The sequence below is a fragment of the Austrofundulus limnaeus genome, unplaced genomic scaffold (assembly GCF_001266775.1).
Source record: "Austrofundulus limnaeus strain Quisiro unplaced genomic scaffold, Austrofundulus_limnaeus-1.0 Scaffold461, whole genome shotgun sequence".
Lineage (NCBI taxonomy): Eukaryota > Metazoa > Chordata > Actinopteri > Cyprinodontiformes > Rivulidae > Austrofundulus > Austrofundulus limnaeus.
The window spans coordinates 83,590-104,095 of NW_013952863.1; the positions used below are offsets into that span (position 1 = coordinate 83,590).

A 20,506-nucleotide genomic window follows, 5' to 3' on the forward strand; every position below is an offset into this window, starting at 1 on the left:
TACTAGCTAGTCTTTATTGTGTATATATACTTGGTCTTTACTGGGTACTACTTTAACTGGTCCTTATTGTGTATATAAACCTGATCTTTACTAGGTACTACTGTAACTAGTCTTTATTGTATATATATACTTGGTATTTACTGGGTACTAACTGACCCTTATTGTGTATATATACTTGGTCTTTACTGAGTACTACTTTAACTGGCCCTTGTTTTGTATATATACCTGATCTTTACTAGGTACTACTGTAACTAGTCTTTATTGTGTAAATATACCTGATCTTTACTGGGTACTACTATAACTAGTTTTTATTGTATATATACTTGGCATTTACTGGTTACTAACTGGCCCTTATTGTGTATATATACTTGGTCTTTACTTGGTATTACTTTAACTGGCCCTTATTGTGTAGATATACTTGGTCTTAACTGGGTACTATTTTAACTGGTCCTTATTGTATATATACCTATAAACAATAAGGTCTATAYTGAGTATAAATTGGGTACTAGCTGGCCCTTATTGTGTATATATACCTGACCTTTACTGGGTACTACTGTAACTAGACTTTATTGTATATATATATATATTTGGTCTTTACTGGGTACTACTTTAACTGGCCCTTATTGTGTATATATACCTGATCTTTACTGGGTACTACTTTAACTGGTCTATATTGAGTATAAATTGGGTACTAGCTGGCCCTTATTGTGTAAGCTATTGGGTACATATCAGGTCTTTGCTTTCTGGGTATACGTTCTTGTCATGCCTGAAGGTTTTTTTTTCTTCCTAACAAATCTATCTTTCTGTCAGTAGATTTTATTTTCAGTTAAGGATGGTTTTTTGTTGTTTTGTTTATTTTCGCTCTGTTTGCTGAAATGACTTTTGCTTGAGAGGCATTTATTCATCGATCTCTGGAGAAAGAAGAGCAAACTGTAGAAGATGCAGCAGACTTTGTCTTATTCACGAGGCTGTTGTGAATGATAATGTAATCATTGCGTTGCTTTATATGCAGCTCTGCATGCAGCTCACCTTCCATACAGGGACTGTGAGTTCATGGAGGGTAATTTTTTATCATATATCTTAAATAATGCAGCGAAGAAGCAAATGATTAACAAAACTTTATGTCGAACCGAACCCAAACTCGATGCAACACGTAAAGTGGTTAAATTAAAATGAACAAACATGATTATTGTTAATTACTGCTCTGTCCTTCTTCTTTTTATTTTTTTTCCAAGATGCTTCTTATGCAACACTCAGTTTAAGTCATTTTTATTAGCAACAGCAGAAAGATGAAAGTGCAAGGTAGGCAAAAATCTTTGGTGCATATAACGCCAAACCAGGAGGTCATACTTCATTTCAACATTAACAGCWTGTAAAGCTCCTTAAGTGCTTCACAGCAAACTGAGTCTGAACTAACTGGCCRTTTTAAAGTTTCAATCTGCAGGGATTAAATCAGGACAATCTGAAGGTCTCACCTGTCCTTCCTTCTGTAGGGACCGACAGCTCCAGGACACAGATCACAAGCACCATAACAAATAGAGCCCCTTTGCTTCTGATCTGGACGTACCGCTCACTCATCCTGCAAGAGAGCAGAAAGCATCATCAGAACCAGAATAAAACTTAATTAGTCACAATCAAAAGTAGGGACAAGAAATGTTTTACGCTATTTTTTTTTAACTTAAACCAACAATTCAGACATTTTCAAGTAAGTTTTTATACAATGATTATTGGTGTTTACCAGTGGACTGCAAAAATAGTGACAAATTTTATCCAAATGAAACATGGCCAGGTCTAAAACCAACCAACCGTCCAGTCAGTGGGGACCTCCACTCAGATGTTTTTAGAACACAAATCACATGACTACGTCTGCTCAGAACCCGTGTGCGAAACTGGTAGCAGCTCCGTTGGTTTCAATTCCAGTGTGCCGGTTTAGCTGTTTAAACTTTAAAGAAATTCACGAAAACAGCATCAAACTCCACCGGGAGGACAGTGACTCAGGATACAGCCATCATGGAAGGAGTGTTTTTTTTATCATTTTCCCAAGCTAAGATGCTAGTCTAACAGCTCGATTCCACCAATGGGACGTGCAAAGTTTGACCAAAAAAAGTGCAACCAAGGACTTACATCTGCACCAAACATTTTTATCAGAGGTAAAAGACAAATACTGAACCACCTGGGCTCTATCCCTGCACTTTCTGTTGATAAACATACAGTAAACCTTGTTTTTACTGTAGCCTACTGCTAGCTTTACTCCTAGCATCCATCCTAACCCTCATACAGCYATCTACTGCAGTCAGTCACACGTATGGTGATAATATTATRCTTACACAAATTTTACACACCATTAAGTTTCCTTAACCGATGCAGAAGTGGTGACTCCAGAGATTTAAAAATTAAACACAATAGATACATCAAGCTAATCTAGAAGACACCAGAAGAAACACCAATCTGTTACAATTCATCTCACTTTCCAAGTCTGTCAAAGACGTCGACCCTCAACATTTCAACTAAACTTTCCTGTGATTCACAAAGTCCAATGTGTCAGAATTTGCTCTAGGAACGTCTTTTTCTCATGATATTGCCACTAAATCTCCATAGAATCCATGCTTATTGTACGATCATTTGATAGAGCAGTGGTATATAAATGATATGAATGATGTCATGAGTGGAGATCACCATTTAAAACTTACAAAACAAACAATAAAACCTTAGAAGATCAATCTGAAAACAGTGGAGAGAAGCTCAAACCAGAGTTAGTCGTAGAAAATCYCGTAAATAACCATGAAAAAGCACATTTCTGAACTCTTATCCTTCCTCCTGCATATCTTTTAAAACAAACGGCTGTAAATGTACCGTGTAAGCTCCAAACCCTCACAATAAATTCTCTGGTCTTTACGGAGAGAACGGCTCTGCTTCTCACTTCCACGTGCTTAAATAAACTTCACCGGGCCCCACGGAGCAGAGCCGGCTCTCCGGCTGTGGCTGATTCATCTCCTCCCCGTCGCTCCGTAATGAAGTGTGCTGCAGCTGAGGCTGCGCTGCATAAACCATCTGGCATGTCGTGTTGCTGCTGACAGACAGCTATCGGGTTTCCAACGAGGATGCCGGAGCGGTGCGGTGATTACCGGAATGGCGTGATATCATATGGCGGGAGCGTACAGTGTTACAAGCTGCGTTTATGCCTTATTTACCACCTCCCGCCTTTCATGGGCCCGCTCCATTGACGTATAGATTAGACCAAACCTCATCGGGGAGCTCAGATTATTGTGTAATTAAGTTTATTTTGCGCCAGACAAACATGACCTTTTGTGAAGGTTTTTCTTTACCTTCCGGTATCACGGAGGATTTATAACCGACTGATGCCAAAACAGAGACAACGGGGCAGGTTTAATGTGAAATTATAAAAAGATCTCTCACAAAGAACGCAGGTACTGAAGCTGCTCTGTACAGAAACAGTTTATTTTTAAGAGCTGTGCAGGATCACTGTTGCCTAGCAAAAGGAAAGTCTGATTTAAATCTTCGGAGGCCTCTTAAGTTTGTGGTGTTTTATACTTCAGCTCTCGTGCATTTCTCCTTTATCAGGCTAAAAACACAAGCTAGAAGAAACAGACGGTACCTGAGTGAATCAAGACATTCCATCTCATTTTTTTTATATTTCAACTTCCTTTATCATAACTTTAACATCCAGGTTTTAGGAGGATGAGTAACCTTTTTAATCTCAATATATTTCAGGAAAGATTAAATTGAATTTATTGTTTCTCACATACAACCCTAATTATATAAAAGCGGGAACATTGTGTAAAAATTTAATGCACTAATTAACAAATCTCATCAACCTGTATTTTTTTTTTTTACTATTTTCTTTAGGAAAAAAGACAAATTTCAATTTAATGGCAGCAACACAGCTGAAAAAGGGGCAACAAAAGACTATAAAAGACATTGGTATTAACCTCTTCAGCCCCAGGGGGTTTCCTTGAAGTTTGTGCTCGAATGTCCCGAAATGTTACTGAGTGTCTCTGCATTTACAAACATTATTAAAATAAAATACCTCACCTGTTTTTTTCCTCACCTGACCTTTTTTTGCATTAAACAGTATATACAGTAACCCCTTTAAAAACATATTGTAATGCTAAAAACTCTTGTAAACCATAAATAAACGTGTGGACATGCTGCTGAAATAAACTCTAACAAAGTTAGAGAGGTTTCAGTAAAGAAATAATTTGTCATTTTGTCATTCTGCACAGGATGGACMATGTTGGTTCCATCAATAAACCTCAAGCTTTTAATTGCAAAAGTTAATTGTTTAAAAATGAAACCTGAAAAAACGAAACCAAATTTATTTTTCACCCTACTCACATAAAATAATGAGAAATTATTACTCTTGACTCTACCTGGAGAAGATTCACTCAAAAGTAAAAAAAAGAAGACTTTACAACAAATTGTGGTATTTGCTTTGACTTGCACTTCTAAAGATTTATATATTTGCATTGAGGCCATTTTGTTAACTTTCTGATTCAGCTGTTTGGGTGTAGAAATGTTTTTGTGTGGATACCAAACATGTCTGTGTTTAAACAACAGCATTCAAGTTAACAGGAATAGGAAAACAGGAAGTATTTCAGCCCCTGGTACCGGGGGAGTCAGGCTCTAAAGTATTTTACAAAAACTGAATCTCTCAGGAGTAAAGGCGGTCAGGGTTCACCCGTGAAAAACTGCATCTAAAAACAGTGAAAACACTTCTCAATAATGTTCCCCTAAGATTTGAATAATTCGTCAAATCATAAAGTCCATACCAGAGAGGAGAGAGACCATCAACCAGTTATCAGGCCTCAGTTTAAAACCCTGCCTCGCTGATGGTATTGGGGGTGCATCAGTGCCTCTGGTATGGCTGGAAAGGCTCCATTATAAACAGGTTTTAGAACAGCACACGCTCCCTTCCAGACAGTTTTTAGGGAAGGCTTTTCATATTTCTGCAAAACAATGTCAAACACCRAACTGCAGCCGCTACAACAGAATGACTAAACGAACTGTCAGCCTGTAGTGCAGACCTCAACAGAAAACATTTCATGCATCATGAAACAGAGAAAGTCTGATTCTCATCAGTTGAGACTAACAAYGTTCACTTTTGCTCACTTAAAAAAAGTCCATCTGTAAACTGAAGGCATCAGGAGGGATGTGTGGAAGAAAACCGACCCAAATGTTGAGTAATTAGTGAGGTTTCAGTTTTTTTCTCCAGTGGCCTTCAAACTATAAACCTATTATCTGTCTGCTGCTCTTTTATGTCCACAGGAACAGATCTGACGTCTCTGTTTGGACCTGGTGACCCGTATACGTCTTTTTATGTAATTCACACCGATGAGTATGTGTGAGCAACAGTCATCAGAGCGTTACAGCATCATTCGTTGGCGGCGGTTCCGTAAACGGCATCCCTGAATGTGCCGTGTCGTCAGCGTTTGTTACACTTTGAGTTTGTTTTCAGCCTTGGCTCAGAGTTTTTTTAAAATGTCTTTGAACGTGATGGAACRTGACGATGTACCGGTTCACCATTAGTCTGCTTGTGTTTGACACTTGTGGACTCTCCGGTCTGCGTGGTTTGGTGTTTTTGGATCTGGAGAAGGTTTAAGACCGTGTTTCCGAGCAGCTGCAGTAAACATAGGGAGGTTCATGGGTGTGGGCGTAGCTCGAGAAAACCATGATTGGTCGGATTGACGTGTGTTAAACACAGGYGTTTTCAGGAAAAATGAACAATTTATGCCAAAAAGAGACGCAAAACGTGTAGTAACTTTCAAAATAAGAGCTTAAACTTTAATAACTCCTGAGAAGCAACCTGCCAATGGAAGGAAAAACCACAAGGAAAGCTAAAATGTCCATGCGTTTAACAAATTACTATGTTATGTTTTATCARTAAGAAATTTTATTACATTAAACAAACTCTTTTACACTACATTAATTTTATTTTGAAATGAACATGCTACATTTAGCTTTGGCAACTTAATGTAGATTCCATCAAATATYAGGCATCCTTTTCCTAAGATATTTATGTAATTATTTAGCTTTTACAACGTAAACTGATGCCTGATCATTGAAATGTCTCTCACAGACACACACCAACAAAAATACTAATGATTTATTCAAGCTAACRTTAGCTACACAGCTAGCCTAACTGAGCAGTTGTGTTTTTGTCACTTGTTGGCAGGGTAAAGTGCCTGTGACATGCCTATCATTCAAATATAAAAAGTCAAAGAAAATATCTTCATATTTAGGAAAACTGGCCAAAAACACACGACTTACTGGCATATTTTCTTTTGAATTTGGCTCAGCTGAAGTGAAACAGGAAATGACATCATAGAGGAACTCTTTAAGAAAGAAAACTCCCTGGTCTTTGTTTATGAAAACAATATTTTAAACTCCGACGTTTCTTCATTTCTCTCTTATAGGGTCTAAAACTGTCTAAAGAAACATCAGAAGATCCCCTGCTGTCTGTGTTGTTAGCCGTTGTAGCAACTCTCTGTTTACATGCAGACATTCCCCTTTGACATCATTTCCTGTTACTTCACATGCAAATATCTCAACAACTGTTCATCTCAGCGGCGTGAAATTTGTTTTGCAACATGTTATCAGTTTTGTCTTTCCAAAAATGCATTCATATTTATTACAAAAATTTGAAGTCACAGGCACTTTAAAATGAAACGATAGTTTAAATATAAGGGTTATTATTTGTTTTGAGCTTCAAAGTTATATTGAATAATTATTAATTAAATGATATTCTCATGTCTGCTTGGTGTGGATGATGTGGTTCAGTTATTGGTCAGCGTGGGGTCTTTTCCTCTAGACAAGGAGGTCCGTCGTGATGAAGGAGCTGAATTTAGTAAATCTAGTTTCAACCCTCACTGTGGTTCCTGAGGGACGGATCATAAGCTCATCTCTCTGGTTGGAAACTGAAACCCTTCAACACAGCACCACTTATATTAAAATGACCTGCTTAAAACACACACCACCCACAGAAACTTTAACAAACAATAAAACAAACTGTTTTCCAGCTCATCTACATGTTTGGCTTCAGTCTCACTGCTGTCAACAGTGTTGATGCTTTACGCTGCAGGCTCTTATTTACACACAACTCTATTAAAAAAAACTGTTAAACAACCTCAGACACAGCTTTCTGTGAGCTGAAAGAAGCTAGAATCTGACCACCAGTGAAGTGATAATTCTGCTTCATATATAGAACAGGTTTTTGCTCAAATCAGCATCTGAGCTTAAACAAGTTGATTCTGTCAATATTCCTAAATGGAAATACACTGAAACCAATTTCACTTTAATCAATGGCAGCTTCTGTGTAATCCTGATGGATTTGTTGTGAAACAAACACTTTTGACTGAACACGTTTGCATAAACTCGCTGCTTCAGTGCATCATTTCCCCTTAAATCTCATTACCTTTAAGATATTACAAGATACGAGCCGCTYCCGCTTCATGGGTTTTTTTTCTCTTTGAATATACCCACAAATTACATTAATCTAATGCAGTGGGGGGAAAAAACAATAAAGATAAACGACTTGGTAATAATTGCCTTCGGGTTTTATTCTTTCATTATACCTGGAGTTCAGAGCTTTGRACGTTTTATTGCAGCGTGCAACGAAGATTCAAACAGGCGTTCAGGAAATAAACCCAGTCGATGAAGTTCCTGTTCTTACTTAAACTTGACTCAAAAAAMCCCCAAAAACCTCATGAATAATGTATGCATGTGGCAAACAGAGATGAACACGTAATGATATGCAGATGACTGCCACGAGCAGAAACAAACACTAATAAACCCAAGCTTAAATGAAATGTGTAATTATCCTCCGACTGTCAGGAGCGAGCTCCGCGCTTTCACCAGCTGATGTGTTTTTTCCATTCGTCTCCAGGACCGTTTGGAGTTCAAGTAAACACCTTCCTGAGGAATAATGCTTCTTATTTTCAGCCACATGTATTTGTGCTCAAACTTATCTTAAACCAGACGATTTATGAGGGCATGCAGATGAAATTATCTGCGATAACTTTAACATGTCAAAGTATTAAACAAAGATCTTGTGCAATTTACAACTGCTTGGAATATGTTATAAAGAAGACTTTTGGCTACTTCCACAAMGTGTTTTAGCTCAATATTTATAAAATTACATCAGTTTTTTTTTTGCATTTAAAGTCCTTTCACATTTAAATCCTTCATGGGGTCTATATAAGGTAGAACAGCAAAGCTTTGGTCTGAATTCCTCCTTATTTTAAAGCCATAAGCCCCGCCCCTTTTCTGAGGCGTGTCTCAGATTAACTAGTTTTGTGGCTTTTTCTTTAAAGTGCCTGTGACATCAGTTGTTTGTAATAAATACGAATTAACTTTTGGAAAGGTAACACTGATAACATATTGCAAAACTATTTTCACGTCGTTGAAACAAACAGTTGATGAGATACTCGCATGAGAAGTAACAGGAAGTGATGTCGAAGGGGAATGTCTGAATGTGAACAGAGCTTTGCTACAACTGCAAACACAGACTGTAGAGAAGAATGTGATGTTTCTTCAGATCATTTTGAATCACTTATCAGAGAGAGATGAAGAGTCAAAGTTCAAAAAATGATGTTTCAATAAACAGAGAGTTCTCTTTCTTAAAGAGTTCCCCTTTGACGTCACTTCCTGTTTCATTTTGGCTGAGACAAGTTCAAAAGAAAATATGCCAGTTTTGTGACAAATTATGCATTTTATGTCAAGTTTCTTCAATACAAAGATGATTTCTTTGACTTTTTATATTTGAACAATATGCATGGCACGGGCACTTTAAATCCAACCCAGGCGCTTCAAACTCCGCCCCCCTCCAGCTTCCAAACCGGTTCATTCCAGTTTGATAGATGGGTTTACGACTGTATAGCTGCGCAGAAACATTTTATTTACAAATTCATTAAAAGATGTGAACAAGGGAAGACTTGTCCATTTAGCCTTACATGTTGGAGCCAGAGTCTGACCCAGAACCAGAGGAGAATGAAGACCACCAAACTGTAGTTGGTAAATCCAGAACTTATTTAGAAGTTACATTGCAAAGTAATTTGACATAGAAGTTCAGAAAACGTCATAGAAAACAGAGAAACACCGGGAGAAACTTAATTAAACTTATCTGCACTCCTAGAGACTAAAAAAWTTAATTTAACAGCCAAAAAAAGTGAATTTTGTGAATATTGATATGTCCCCTTTAAGGTTGGTTAGCTGTGGCGACCATCTTGAATCAGTTTGATAATAAAAGTGAATAATCTAGATGTAAACTTAGCTTTTACTCAATGAAAATCTTGTTAAAACCCATCCAGTAGTTTGAGATATTGCTAACAGACAGAATTGATTATCCCCCAATATATTGATGTTTAGAGTTCATGATTTTGTGCTCTGTGATCAGTTATCTGTGGACGTTTATCCAGACTTTCCTTTTAGTTAAAATAGTTTCTGGTATGAGTCAAATTTAGGGTCTGGTCATGTTCTTGCTCTAGYTTTTCTTCTTGCCTGGAGAGGAGAGTTTATTGATGGGGAGGAAAATGTTTGACGGTGCAGTCCTGCCTGGAGTCTGTTGGCCCTTTATTGCTGTTTGTGGAGAAATAACATTTGGGATAGAGTTGCTCAGAGACCCCCAAACTTGACATTTTGCCCAATATTTCCATTTATTTTACTCCTGAGCTGACAGAGAGACAGAACAATACATCAAACTGTTAGTTATGTTCCTTTTTTCTGCAGCTCACAGCTCTGCTGTCACGTTAGAACTAAGTATGGATGACCAAAACTGTCAAAATTAAACAAACTAGAATAGTTCCTGATGTCTATTTTAAATTTTAGATTTGCCTTTACTCCGTGTTGGAGATGTCTGTCAGATCCACATGCCAACATTGAACTTCACATGGCTTTATAAAATTTAAATGGCTTAAAATTGCTTATTTTTGGTAATTTTTTTCCTTTTAGCAATACTGGCCTACTTGGCCTTTTGACTTGGATTCACTGTGTGAAGGGCATTACAGTATTTGTACAGTATTACCATATGATTGAAGTAATTAAAGTGACAAAAAGTGAAACAAAAAATTAAATTAAGGCAGGCTTTTATACAATTAGTACACTTGTCTTTGGAAAATAAGTCTGTTTTTAAGTACTTGACAGAGTTTGAAGACAGACATAAGTTGTTTTGAAGTTTAATTCTGCTGACTAGAAAGCCATTAGCTTGAATAAATCAATTTTTATCAATTTGTTTAAGGATTTTTTTTCCTGAAAGAAATGGCTGAAGAAATGTTTTTCAGTTCATACCTGAAAATAAATGAAATCAGTTTCAGTCACTTGTAACACCTAGACCCCCAATATCATCTAAAAATAAATCTAAATGTTTTATCTAACTTGTTCTCTGTTTTGGTTTGAAAAATAGTTGGGAAATTTTGAAGCTCAAAGTCTGCAGAGCTTCGATCTTGCAACTTGCAGGACTTGCTTTTTAATTTTCAACCTTTGATGACATGTAAATCCTGGATGGGTGGTCCGATTTTAAAAACCTAAACTGTTTTGTGATTAGTGCATAGAGCCTTTCAAGTAAAATCAAATAAAAATGGCTGTGAAATAACTGAAAATGTTAATAGCTAGGGGTGTAAGAAAATATCGATACACTGAAATATCGCAATATTTCATTTCCCGATACTGTATCGATATTCTAAAGCCCTGTATCGATTTTTAATTAAGGTTTAAAATGTCAACCTTCTTGCCAACTGTTCATTTTTATGTTGTAGTTCAGCCTCTGACCACTAGTTGGTAGCAGTGAGCCAGACATTTGGCTCCTCTACCTCTTGAGCGCCAGAGAGTAAGGTAGCATTAGCATTGTGAGTAAACATTAGCTTTTCTTTTTTTTTTCAGTAAGAGGTTTTTATTTAATAGAATTTTTGGACAAAAAAAAAACGCAATATATTGCCTTGCTTACAGTATCGCAATATATCGGGATATATCGTATCGTGACCCCTCTGTTATGATATGTATCGTATCGCCAAATTTTTGCCAATACACAGCCCTATTAATAGCTGCATTTCCATTGACAATGCGCAAATTAGAATTTCGAAAACAAATTTGCTCAATGGAAACATGTCAATTTTGAGAAAAAAAAGGGTTTTTTTCGACAAAATGCTGTTTCTACTGGCGAAAAAGATGACAACAGGAAATAGAAGTAGTAGTAAAATCACCGAAGTTGTAAAAGAAAGTAGTAAACTCACCGACTACAATTTCCCAAAAATGCAGCATASGTAGCCGCTCCCAAGTACTGTATAAGGGGCTTGTCGCTGGAAAGCCTCGATAAGACGCCGACGTCTCCTCTGATGGCTGATGATGAGCGCTAGTGACGTGGTAGCAATATGCTAAGTGTTTACATCCATTGCCGCCATGTTTGTAATGAATTATCATGAGAACAAGCATGTTCACGAGTGACTTTAATAGCATTTCTTACTTAATGGAAACACTGCAGTTGTGAATCTGTGTTTTTTCGACATTAACAGAATATCAACAAAGTTTTACGCACATTTGCAATGGAAACGCTGCTACTGAAGTGTCTATAAATGAAGAAAGGAAAGATTGTTTAGTCACTGAGTGGAAAACAAAACATCCATGTGGATTTTTAACCCGTTCATGTTGAGAAGCACAATTAAATAACATGACAGAAGCTAATGCTAACACATGCTCCGCAGCTAATGAACCTTAGCAAACACAAATGGCTCTTATTCATTCAGTTTTACATGCTGTGATGACAGCTGAGAGTCATCCTCAACAGATACTCTGAGGGCGATCAGATCACAGAATATTACATGATGCAGTAACAATAACTTCAGTATTATTTTTATTTAATTAACTTTTTAATTTGACAACTTCTTTCTGTGTTTTGGATCTGTGACCTAAGATTAGTTTTTGTCCTGTAGAGCACTTTGAAACGTGTCATGTTTCTACGCTCAGAAAGGTGAGGCTGAATTTCAAATAAGCACAAAGTATCCAGCATCCTCAGCATTTTTGAAAACAAGAAGAAAAAAACCGATCTATATGTAGACGGACTCAGTTTAGATGAGGAAAACTGACTATAAAGCCTATTTGATTTGGCACACCAGAGCTGAACGCTTTAACAGGATCAAGGACTTTAAGCAGATTATGACCTCTGTTCTCATTGTTGTCCCATTTGTGTCACTTATTTTTCTACTTTGATGGGACGGCACCGAGCCGCCGTACTTTTCATTAGCGAGTGAAGGACTCTGTCGACCTTGGCCTATTAATAGCAAACGTTGTTTGCAAAGAAGGAGAAACCTGAGGGAATTTATTCCTCACCTGCTCGCTGCAATGTCTCGTACTTTTAGTTTCCCTGCAGAAAACTCACATTAGATGTGTTCTTGTTTTTATAAATGCTCGTCAAAGCTGTAAACTAAGAGAAAAAGCTTTTATAGTGTTAAAAATCTGCAATTTAACCAAACAATCTTAACAAACAAAGGTCAATCTTAATAAAAAAATATCGTAATGTTATTTAGTCTCGAGTGTCAGAGTTACTACCTGGACATCTCGAAGTTAAATAAATAAATAAATAAAAACTCCACTGATTTAAAATAAATGGTCATCATGGAAAACCCCCAGAAGGTTCAGCTGTTTAAGTTTTACTAAATTGTTTATCAGAATCCCCAATAAAAATGTCTGTTTAGTTGGGATATTTAAATGGCATCAAACTGTAGATTTAGTAAAATGACAAAAAGAGAAAAAATATGTATAAATTATTGTAAACATGTAAACATTTTTCATATCTCAGTATTGCTGAAGTCTTTAAAATGTGGGGGTAAATCACCTGGACTCAAAGTTCAAGTCGTTATTATCAGTATTTTACAAAAAAATAAATTGCTAAATTAAACGCTGTAATGCTAAAAAGCCCATTATATCGAGCAACAGAGAGGTAGTTTGAAGAAAAAGGCAGCTTGATTTGTCGTTGGAGGTGAAATTAGTAATTCTGTCCAAGTATTTGTWACTCTTAACACTTAAAGATAAATAAAAAATATTATTTTTCATATCTTACATGAACTCAGAAMCTAACATTTGAACCACCGCCCCAGTTGACTGACCTGATTCACCAAAAATAAAAAACTTGGTGCAACTTCTGTGAAATAAATGTTCTTGCAGTGTGTGGTGGGAGGAAAGTTCAACTTTGTTAGCATAAACATGTTTCATGTCTTTGTTTTAGTTTTTATGGACATGTCTTGTGTTGTTTTCTTAATTAAGAATCATTGGAACAACCTAAATGTTGGGAAAATATAAAAATGGCACGGGGCCATGTTTTATTTGTGCATTTTCTCAACATAGTTTTTCATTTTTCCAACGTGGGTTGGACTTGTCTAGGTCTGGTCCCTGACCTTTGGCCTTGTTTATGGTGTTCATAGACAGGTTCTGAATCACAAAGAGGAGGGTGTTAGGTTTGGGAGCCTCGAGGTTTCATCTCAGATGATGGGGTTATGGTTCAGGGTCTTGTTTGTTTATCTGGTCTGTCTTGGTGAAGAAGGAAACGTGAAGGTTTGGGTTTCCTCTGATGGGTGGTTGGAACGTTATTTGGGAGCTGATCTGGTGTATTTAGGACACATCCGTTGGGAAAAGACCACGGCAGACCCAGAACTTGCCTGGGAACACTTCTTGCCTCAGGGTTTACCTTCTGATCCTAGTGCCTCATCAACCCATCCTCAGGTAACTGGAAGTAGATGGGTAAAAATTACCATCCTCCATCATCTAAGCAGAAGAGTTATAGACTGACTACTTATCTTGACGCTGCCGCCTTCATAAAATTAAAAACAGCAAATCTAAAGTTAGGCTGAAGGCATCTCTGGGAGCATTTGATGATTGGGAAAAGAAAAAAAGAAGTTCTTATGCAAAGTCTGAGTCATTCGGATAAATCAGCCAAAATAAGATTAATCATCTCTTGGCGTAGATCACACACTGTAGATCCAGCGCACCCTAGTTTTGTTGCCAAGAAGAAATGTCTGTTTTCTTTGTTTTTCTAACATACTGTGTTGAATATTCATTTGGATGACACATCTGAAGAACAGCTCCTACAGTAAAAAAAAACAAAAAAAACAAACAAAAAACGTGTGGCTCATACTAAACTACATCACTGCTTGTTGTAGCACCTCTGTTAGCTGACAGAGAAACTCATCTGCTAGCTTCAAATCATGACTCAGCATTACTCTACACCATGTTAGTACACCACTGTTGTGATGGTTCATTTAAAAACTGTTGAGGTGCACCTGATTATAGACTGTCTGTAACAACAAACAAAATCTGTTAAAATATCTCATGAACTATTGGGTACATTTTAATGAAGCTAGTAATCCTTGGAAGTACGTCTACAACTGATTCATTTTTGGAGTGAAGTTCAGGAAGATGATCACAGCTTATCAACATTTGCCTAACACAAAAATGGCTTAATATCTGTATACAAATTTTCATGTGGTAGTAGCTGAGAGTCATCCTCAACACTTAACATCGCACGAGGTCGCGCATACTGTAATTTACAAGGTTTGACCATCTCTCTCTTTGTTTGGTCCTTGTTTATTCTTTGTTAGGACTTTGGTCTTTATTCGGTCTTTATTCAGTTTTCTTTGGTCTTTATTTGGTCTTTGTTCAGTGTTTGTTTGGTCTTTGTTCAGTGTTTGTTTGGTCTTTGTTCAGTCTTTGTTTGGTCTTTGTTTGGTCTTTATTTGGTCTTTGTTCAGTCTTTATTTGGTCTTTGTTCAGTCTTTATTTGGTCTTTGTTCAGTCTTTGGTCTTTATTTGGTCTTTGTTCAGTGTTTGTTTTGTCTTTATTTGGTCTTTGTTCAGTGTTTGTTTGGCCTTTATTTGGTCTTTGTTGAGTCTTTTGTTTGTTCTTTATTTGGTCTTTGTTCAGTCTGTTTGGTTTTAATTTGGTCTTTGTTCAATGTTTGTTTGGTCTTTATTTGGTCTTTGTTTAGTCTTTGTTTGGTCTTTGTTCAGTCTTTGTTTGGTCTTTGTTTGATCTTTGTTTTGTCTTTATTTGGTCTTTGTTCAGTCTTTATTTGGTCTTTGTTTGGACTTTATTTGGTCTTTGTTCAGTATTTATTTGGTCTTTGTTCAGTCTTTATTTGGTCTTTGTTCAATGTTTGTTTGCCTTTATTTGGTCTTTGTTGAGTCTTTTGTTTGGTCTTTATTTGGTCTTTGTTCAGTCTTTGTTTGGTCTTTATTTGGTCTTTGTTCAGTGTTTGTTTGGCCTTTATTTGGTCTTTGTTGAGTCTTTTGTTTGGTCTTTATTTGGTCTTTGTTCAGTCTTTGTTTGGTCTTTATTTGGTCTTTGTTCAATGTTTGTTTGGTCTTTATTTGGTCTTTGTTCAGTCTTTATTTGGTCTTTGTTCAGTGTTTGTTTGGCCTTTATTTGGTCTTTGTTCAGTCTTTTGTTTGATCTTTATTTGGTCTTTGTTCAGTCTTGTTTGGTCTTTATTTGATCTTTATTTGGTCTTTGTTCAGTGTTTGTTTGGCCTTTATTTGGTCTTTGTTCAGTGTTTGTTTGGCCTTTATTTGGTTTTTGTCGAGTCTTTTATTTGGTCTTTATTTGGTCTTTGTTCAGTCTTTGTTTGGTCTTTGTTTGGTCTTTGTTCAGTCTTTGTTTGGTCTTTATTTGGTCTTTGTTCAATGTTTGTTTGGTCTTTATTTAGTCTTTGTTCAGTCTTTGGTCTTTGTTCAGTCTTTGTTTGGTCTTTGTTCAGTCTTTGTTTGGTCTTTGTTTTGTCTTTATTTGGTCTTTGGTCAGTCTTTGTTCGGTCTTTATTTGATCTTTGTTCAGTATTTATTTGGTCTTTGTTCCGTCTTTATTTGGTCTTTGTTCAGTGTTTGTTTGGCCTTTATTTGGTCTTTGTTGAGTCTTTTGGTTGGTCTTTATTTGGTCTTTGTTCAGTGTTTGTTTGGCCTTTATTTGGTCTTTGTTGAGTCTTTTGATTGGTCTTTATTTGGTCTTTGTTCAGTCTTTGTTTGGTCTTTATTTGGTCTTTGTTCAGTGTTTGGTCTTTATTTGATCTTTGTTCAGTGTTTGTTTGGCCTTTATTTGGTCTTTGTTCAGTCTTTGTTTGGTCTTTATTTGGTCTTTATTCAATGTTTGTTTGGTATTTATTTGGTCTTTGTTCAGTGTTTGCTTAGCCTTTATTTGGTCTTTGTTCAGTCTTTTGTTTGGTCTTTATTTGGTCTTTGTTCAGTCTTGTTTGGTCTTTATTTGATCTTTATTTGGTCTTTGTTCAGTGTTTGTTTGGCATTTATTTCGTCTTTGTTCAGTGTTTGTTTGGCCTTTATTTGGTCTTTGTTCAGTGTTTGTTCGGTCTTTGTTTGGTCTTTATTTGTTCTTCATTCATTCTTTGTTTAGGTTTTGTTAGGTCTTCATTTGGTCTTTGTTTAGTCTTCAGTCTTGCTTGATGTGACAATTTCAACGTGAAGCAGGATTTTATTTGTTTACTGACTATTTCAAATTATTTCTAATTACCGACATCCTGAAGGACCCATCCTTCCCTGTTTTCTCTTTTACCCTCTGGGAACAGAACACTGAGTACAATCCCCTCCAGCTCTTATCCAGGATCCACCTCTGCTCTGAGCAGAATTAAACACTAATGAACCAGCAGCAAACAAGCCATCAAATGCAATAAGACAACCGTTTTAAATGTGTATTAATGGGACACCTGTGCTCTTTCTTTAAAGCTTATTTGATGAGTGGAATGATTGAAAAATTGTGCWACATATGTGTGTGGGCGTTCATGCTTATTTTCATTTCCTCTACATAATRTGTATACATGTAAGCAGTGTGTGGGTGTAAATATGTGTATTTTGACCATTTTTAAAATTGATTTCTTAAGCATTGTAGAGTTTAAGTTATGTATTTGATCTAGCTCTTGTTTACTTAGAAACAGCACAGTGAACTTTACTTTTCWTAATGACAATAAAGACATTAAAATCTCTCCAGATGGGAGACGAAATGTCTTCAACCACAGAACAGAAGTGTAGTTCTTTTTAGCGTTTACATCGTGTATTGAGGACAACATTCAGCTAMTACCACACCAAAAATAAGCTGTATAAATTATAGTTAGAAACATTTAAGTTTGACTAAAATGGTAGACTCCCAAAGGTAATTAGGTGTAGAAGTGTATCGAATGATTATTTTCTGAGTTTCATWAAAATCTGTTGAGTGGTTTGATATTTTGCTAACAGACAGAGGCAACTTAAAAACATATAAAAGCTTGGCCTCTTCCAGCTTTAATATGTGAGTAAAATAAGACAAAAAGAAACTTTTTGGACACTTTAATGGTAAAGTCTTGTGTTTGGTTTGAATATGATCTGAACTATAAACAGTAATTTAAAAGGGTTTTACTTTACACGCAATAATCTTTTTAAAAGYGTAGGATTCAATTTTGCTTGTAAGATGCTAAAGGCAGCTGTGTAATCCACTGAATCGGAGATAGCAGAGAGGGCCRTAAACTAAATTCTAAAAAAATCCCATCTTCCCTTCCCGGTTTCCGCTGCTGGATTCGATACAGGGATTACGCCTCCTCACTCCCACCCCACGTTCTTCCCCCTTCCCTCTCTATCCCACTCCTTCCCCGGACCGTGACGGAGGCTGTCACCRCGGACGGCTGCGGGGAGCCGATTTGCTCCGTCGCCGAACAAACATCACTGGGAGAACACAGATGTTCCCTCCTGACAGCCGAGGAAGGAAGCTCTCAACCCTGTCAGCCAAACAAGGGAGTTTGCCCACTCTTCGTCACTCGTTCCGCAAAGCATCTGCCACAAATCCCGCTCAGTCCACTTCGTAAACAAGACGAGACAGCTGTCAGAGCAGCAACGAGGTGGACGTAAAAGGAGCTCCGCTTTAATGTCCTCATGACTTGTTTTAATCAAATTATTACCCAGAAGCCCRCAGCTGAGAATCGAGCCGCGAGGTTCACAATTCAGATTCTGCCACCAGAAAATTTAAGTGGCTCAATTCAATGTCTAATTACTTCTGGATAACGGTCTATTTTAAGTCYGGGAGGTAGAGCATGTCAGAGCTGACAGCTCTGAAAAAACTAAGTTAGATATGTCTTGTTTTTTATTTTAAATACAGGCCTAGCAGGTGTTAAGTGGATGCACATCACCCACTGTCTTTATTATAGGAAACAGTCTCAACACTAACTTGACCAAACTTAAAGCCATTTGTGTTGGGTTCATTACACTGGTTACCTGTATCTCACAGWATTGACTTTAAGATTTTATCGTTGGTTTTTAAAGTTTTGAATGGCCTTGCTCCAACCCATCTTCAAGATCTTTTGTATGTTCACTCTTTATCTAGAACATTGAGGTCAAACAACCAGATGCTTCTAGATGTTCCAAGATCCAGATTTAGGAGTAGAGGTGATTGTGTTTTTGCTGTGTCTGCTCCCTATCTATGGAGAAACTTTCACATTAGATCTGCTCATAGCTTCAAAAACTTCAAAGTACTTCTTAAGACTCACTTTTATTCAAAGGCATTTAATTAAAGTAAGGCCTGGCATTGTAATTTATCTGTTTWTATGATTGTTGGTTGTAATTTATTATGTATTTTTAGCAATTATTGTGGTTTTGTGATATTTGTAGATTGCTGTACAGCACTTTAAAGCAGCTTTTAGCTGTTTATAAAAGCACTTTTTAAATAAARTTGACATTTTAAAGTAGCTTAAAATGTGTAAATTTATAACATTTGACTTATGGCTAGGGTCAGTGTCAAAGGGCAACTTTAAGATGGTGTTCCACAAAAACACAAGTTGCAGSATTGTTTGGAGTGACCCCAGGCGAAGTTCCAAACTGTTTAAAGTGAAATATTTGAGACTATCATGAAGCGGGCGTCCCAAACGGGCTGTTGTGGTTGTGTATGGTTCTTCCACATGCTACAGAGACGGCTGTTAGTTATTGAATAAATATATTTAGCACAAAAAATAAGGAAATGTGTGTTTGGTAGATTATTTCTTTGTAACAATGCTTGTTTGCCATAAATCTTTTACTGTCGGAAAACCTGTTAATTTCTCTTTTAAATGATGCAACATTTGTAAGGAACAAGCAGACTGTGTCTCAGTTCATGGGTTGCAACCAATCTGCCAAACAGCGTATTCTGCTGTTGATACTGACTCTTGTTTTGTTTGAGCTTCTGGTCCCCTCATGTGCTGCCAATCAGGTGTTTGCTACAGGATTATTGCCAAAAATCATTGTTACAAAGATAAACTAATTCCCTTACTTTTGTGCTAAATATAGTTACAATTTGTAAAGACTTCATCCGTTCACTCCAAGAGATGCCGCCCAACAAGAGTCAATTGTAGAAAAAGTGTTTCAATAAAAATTCTGCCACAAATACAGAAGATGAACGTGCACACAGATATGGGCTAAAACTGTCGGTTGTAGAAATTGTAGGTTCAACTTAGTTTAGATCGTGATTCGTGACCTTTTCAAAGTAAATTTCAGTCACCACAAATCAGCTGTCAAAGCCCAGGAAAGGTACACCACGCAGAGTTCTTCGGCACATACTGATGACAGAATAAAGTCTGAATTTCATGAGAGGAGATAAACTGATTGGGACACTTACAAAAAAAAAAATAAAGAAAAGAAAGAAAGCCAAGATTTCATATTTCACCAAAGTAGAGGGCCGAGCAGAATAAATATTAGCCGTGTTACCCGACACTGAGAGCGAGTGCCCTTTCAGAGAGTTAAACACCAGAACGACCTTCTGTCGATCAAGATGCTATCTGAGAGGCGGCTCTCATCAAAACCACAACGGCCAAATGGTCCCAACCTTCGTTTTCCCTTTGATCAAAGTGTTTATGCATCATCGGCTCATGATTCACTGGACTATTTTCAGTCCGTCTCTCCCTCGGACACGGCCGGGGATCAGGAATGTTTTTGAGTTTTAGTCCGTCTCTTTTAGATTTCATTGTCATTATTTTCATCCATTCATTTTATTAAATCTTCTCCATGACTGACTGAACAGTATCTTTGTGACAAATGAGACCAAACATATCAGCAGCTCCTCCCGGCTGTCAGGAGGTGGAGGGTTGATGGTTTGTGCTCCTTAATGAGTGGCCCATGAGCTCCTCTGTAGACCAAAGGGTTCTGTCCAAAAGCWAAAGCTTGGACCAAACCGGGTCCAACAAGAMGTTGATCCTAATCRCAGCAGCTAAGGATAGGTACTGAATTCAATACTTTTTAAAGTACAGACCGAATTCCGTCGGTACTACCGAGTACCTATCCACGTAACATCAAACGGTACCATGTTTCGGTACCTAAACACATCATTACGATTGTATTGGTGTAAGAGTGGCAGATTTTCCGTGCTTTTCTTGAACGCAGCATTGCTAAAGAGCGTAATGACGTCAGCAGCCGTTGGTTCAGTAAACAGAGTTCAGTCTGAACGTAACTTGAAAGCCTCCCAGCTCCTGGAGTAAAACTCACCGAACAGACTGACTCTGAATTATCT

The 20,506-nt window shown here is 37.2% G+C and overlaps 1 protein-coding gene across 2 annotated transcripts in view; it reads right to left on the minus strand.

Annotated features, from left to right (window-relative positions):
* LOC106529719 (protein FAM19A2) overlaps positions 1-20,506 on the minus strand; it is a 79,607-nt gene that overhangs the window by 19,221 nt on the left and 39,880 nt on the right. Inside the window, exons 1-2 of one of the 2 annotated variants that reach the window (XM_014025208.1) lie at positions 2,854-2,989; positions 1,476-1,579 (exon numbers count right to left, since the gene is read on the minus strand). In XM_014025208.1, coding sequence (XP_013880662.1) covers positions 1,476-1,578 — 103 coding nt within the window. In that variant the 5' untranslated portion in view covers position 1,579; positions 2,854-2,989. Of the gene's footprint in view, positions 1-1,475; positions 1,580-2,853; positions 2,990-20,506 lie in introns of those variants that run through there. The other variant, XM_014025207.1, reaches the window with a different exon arrangement.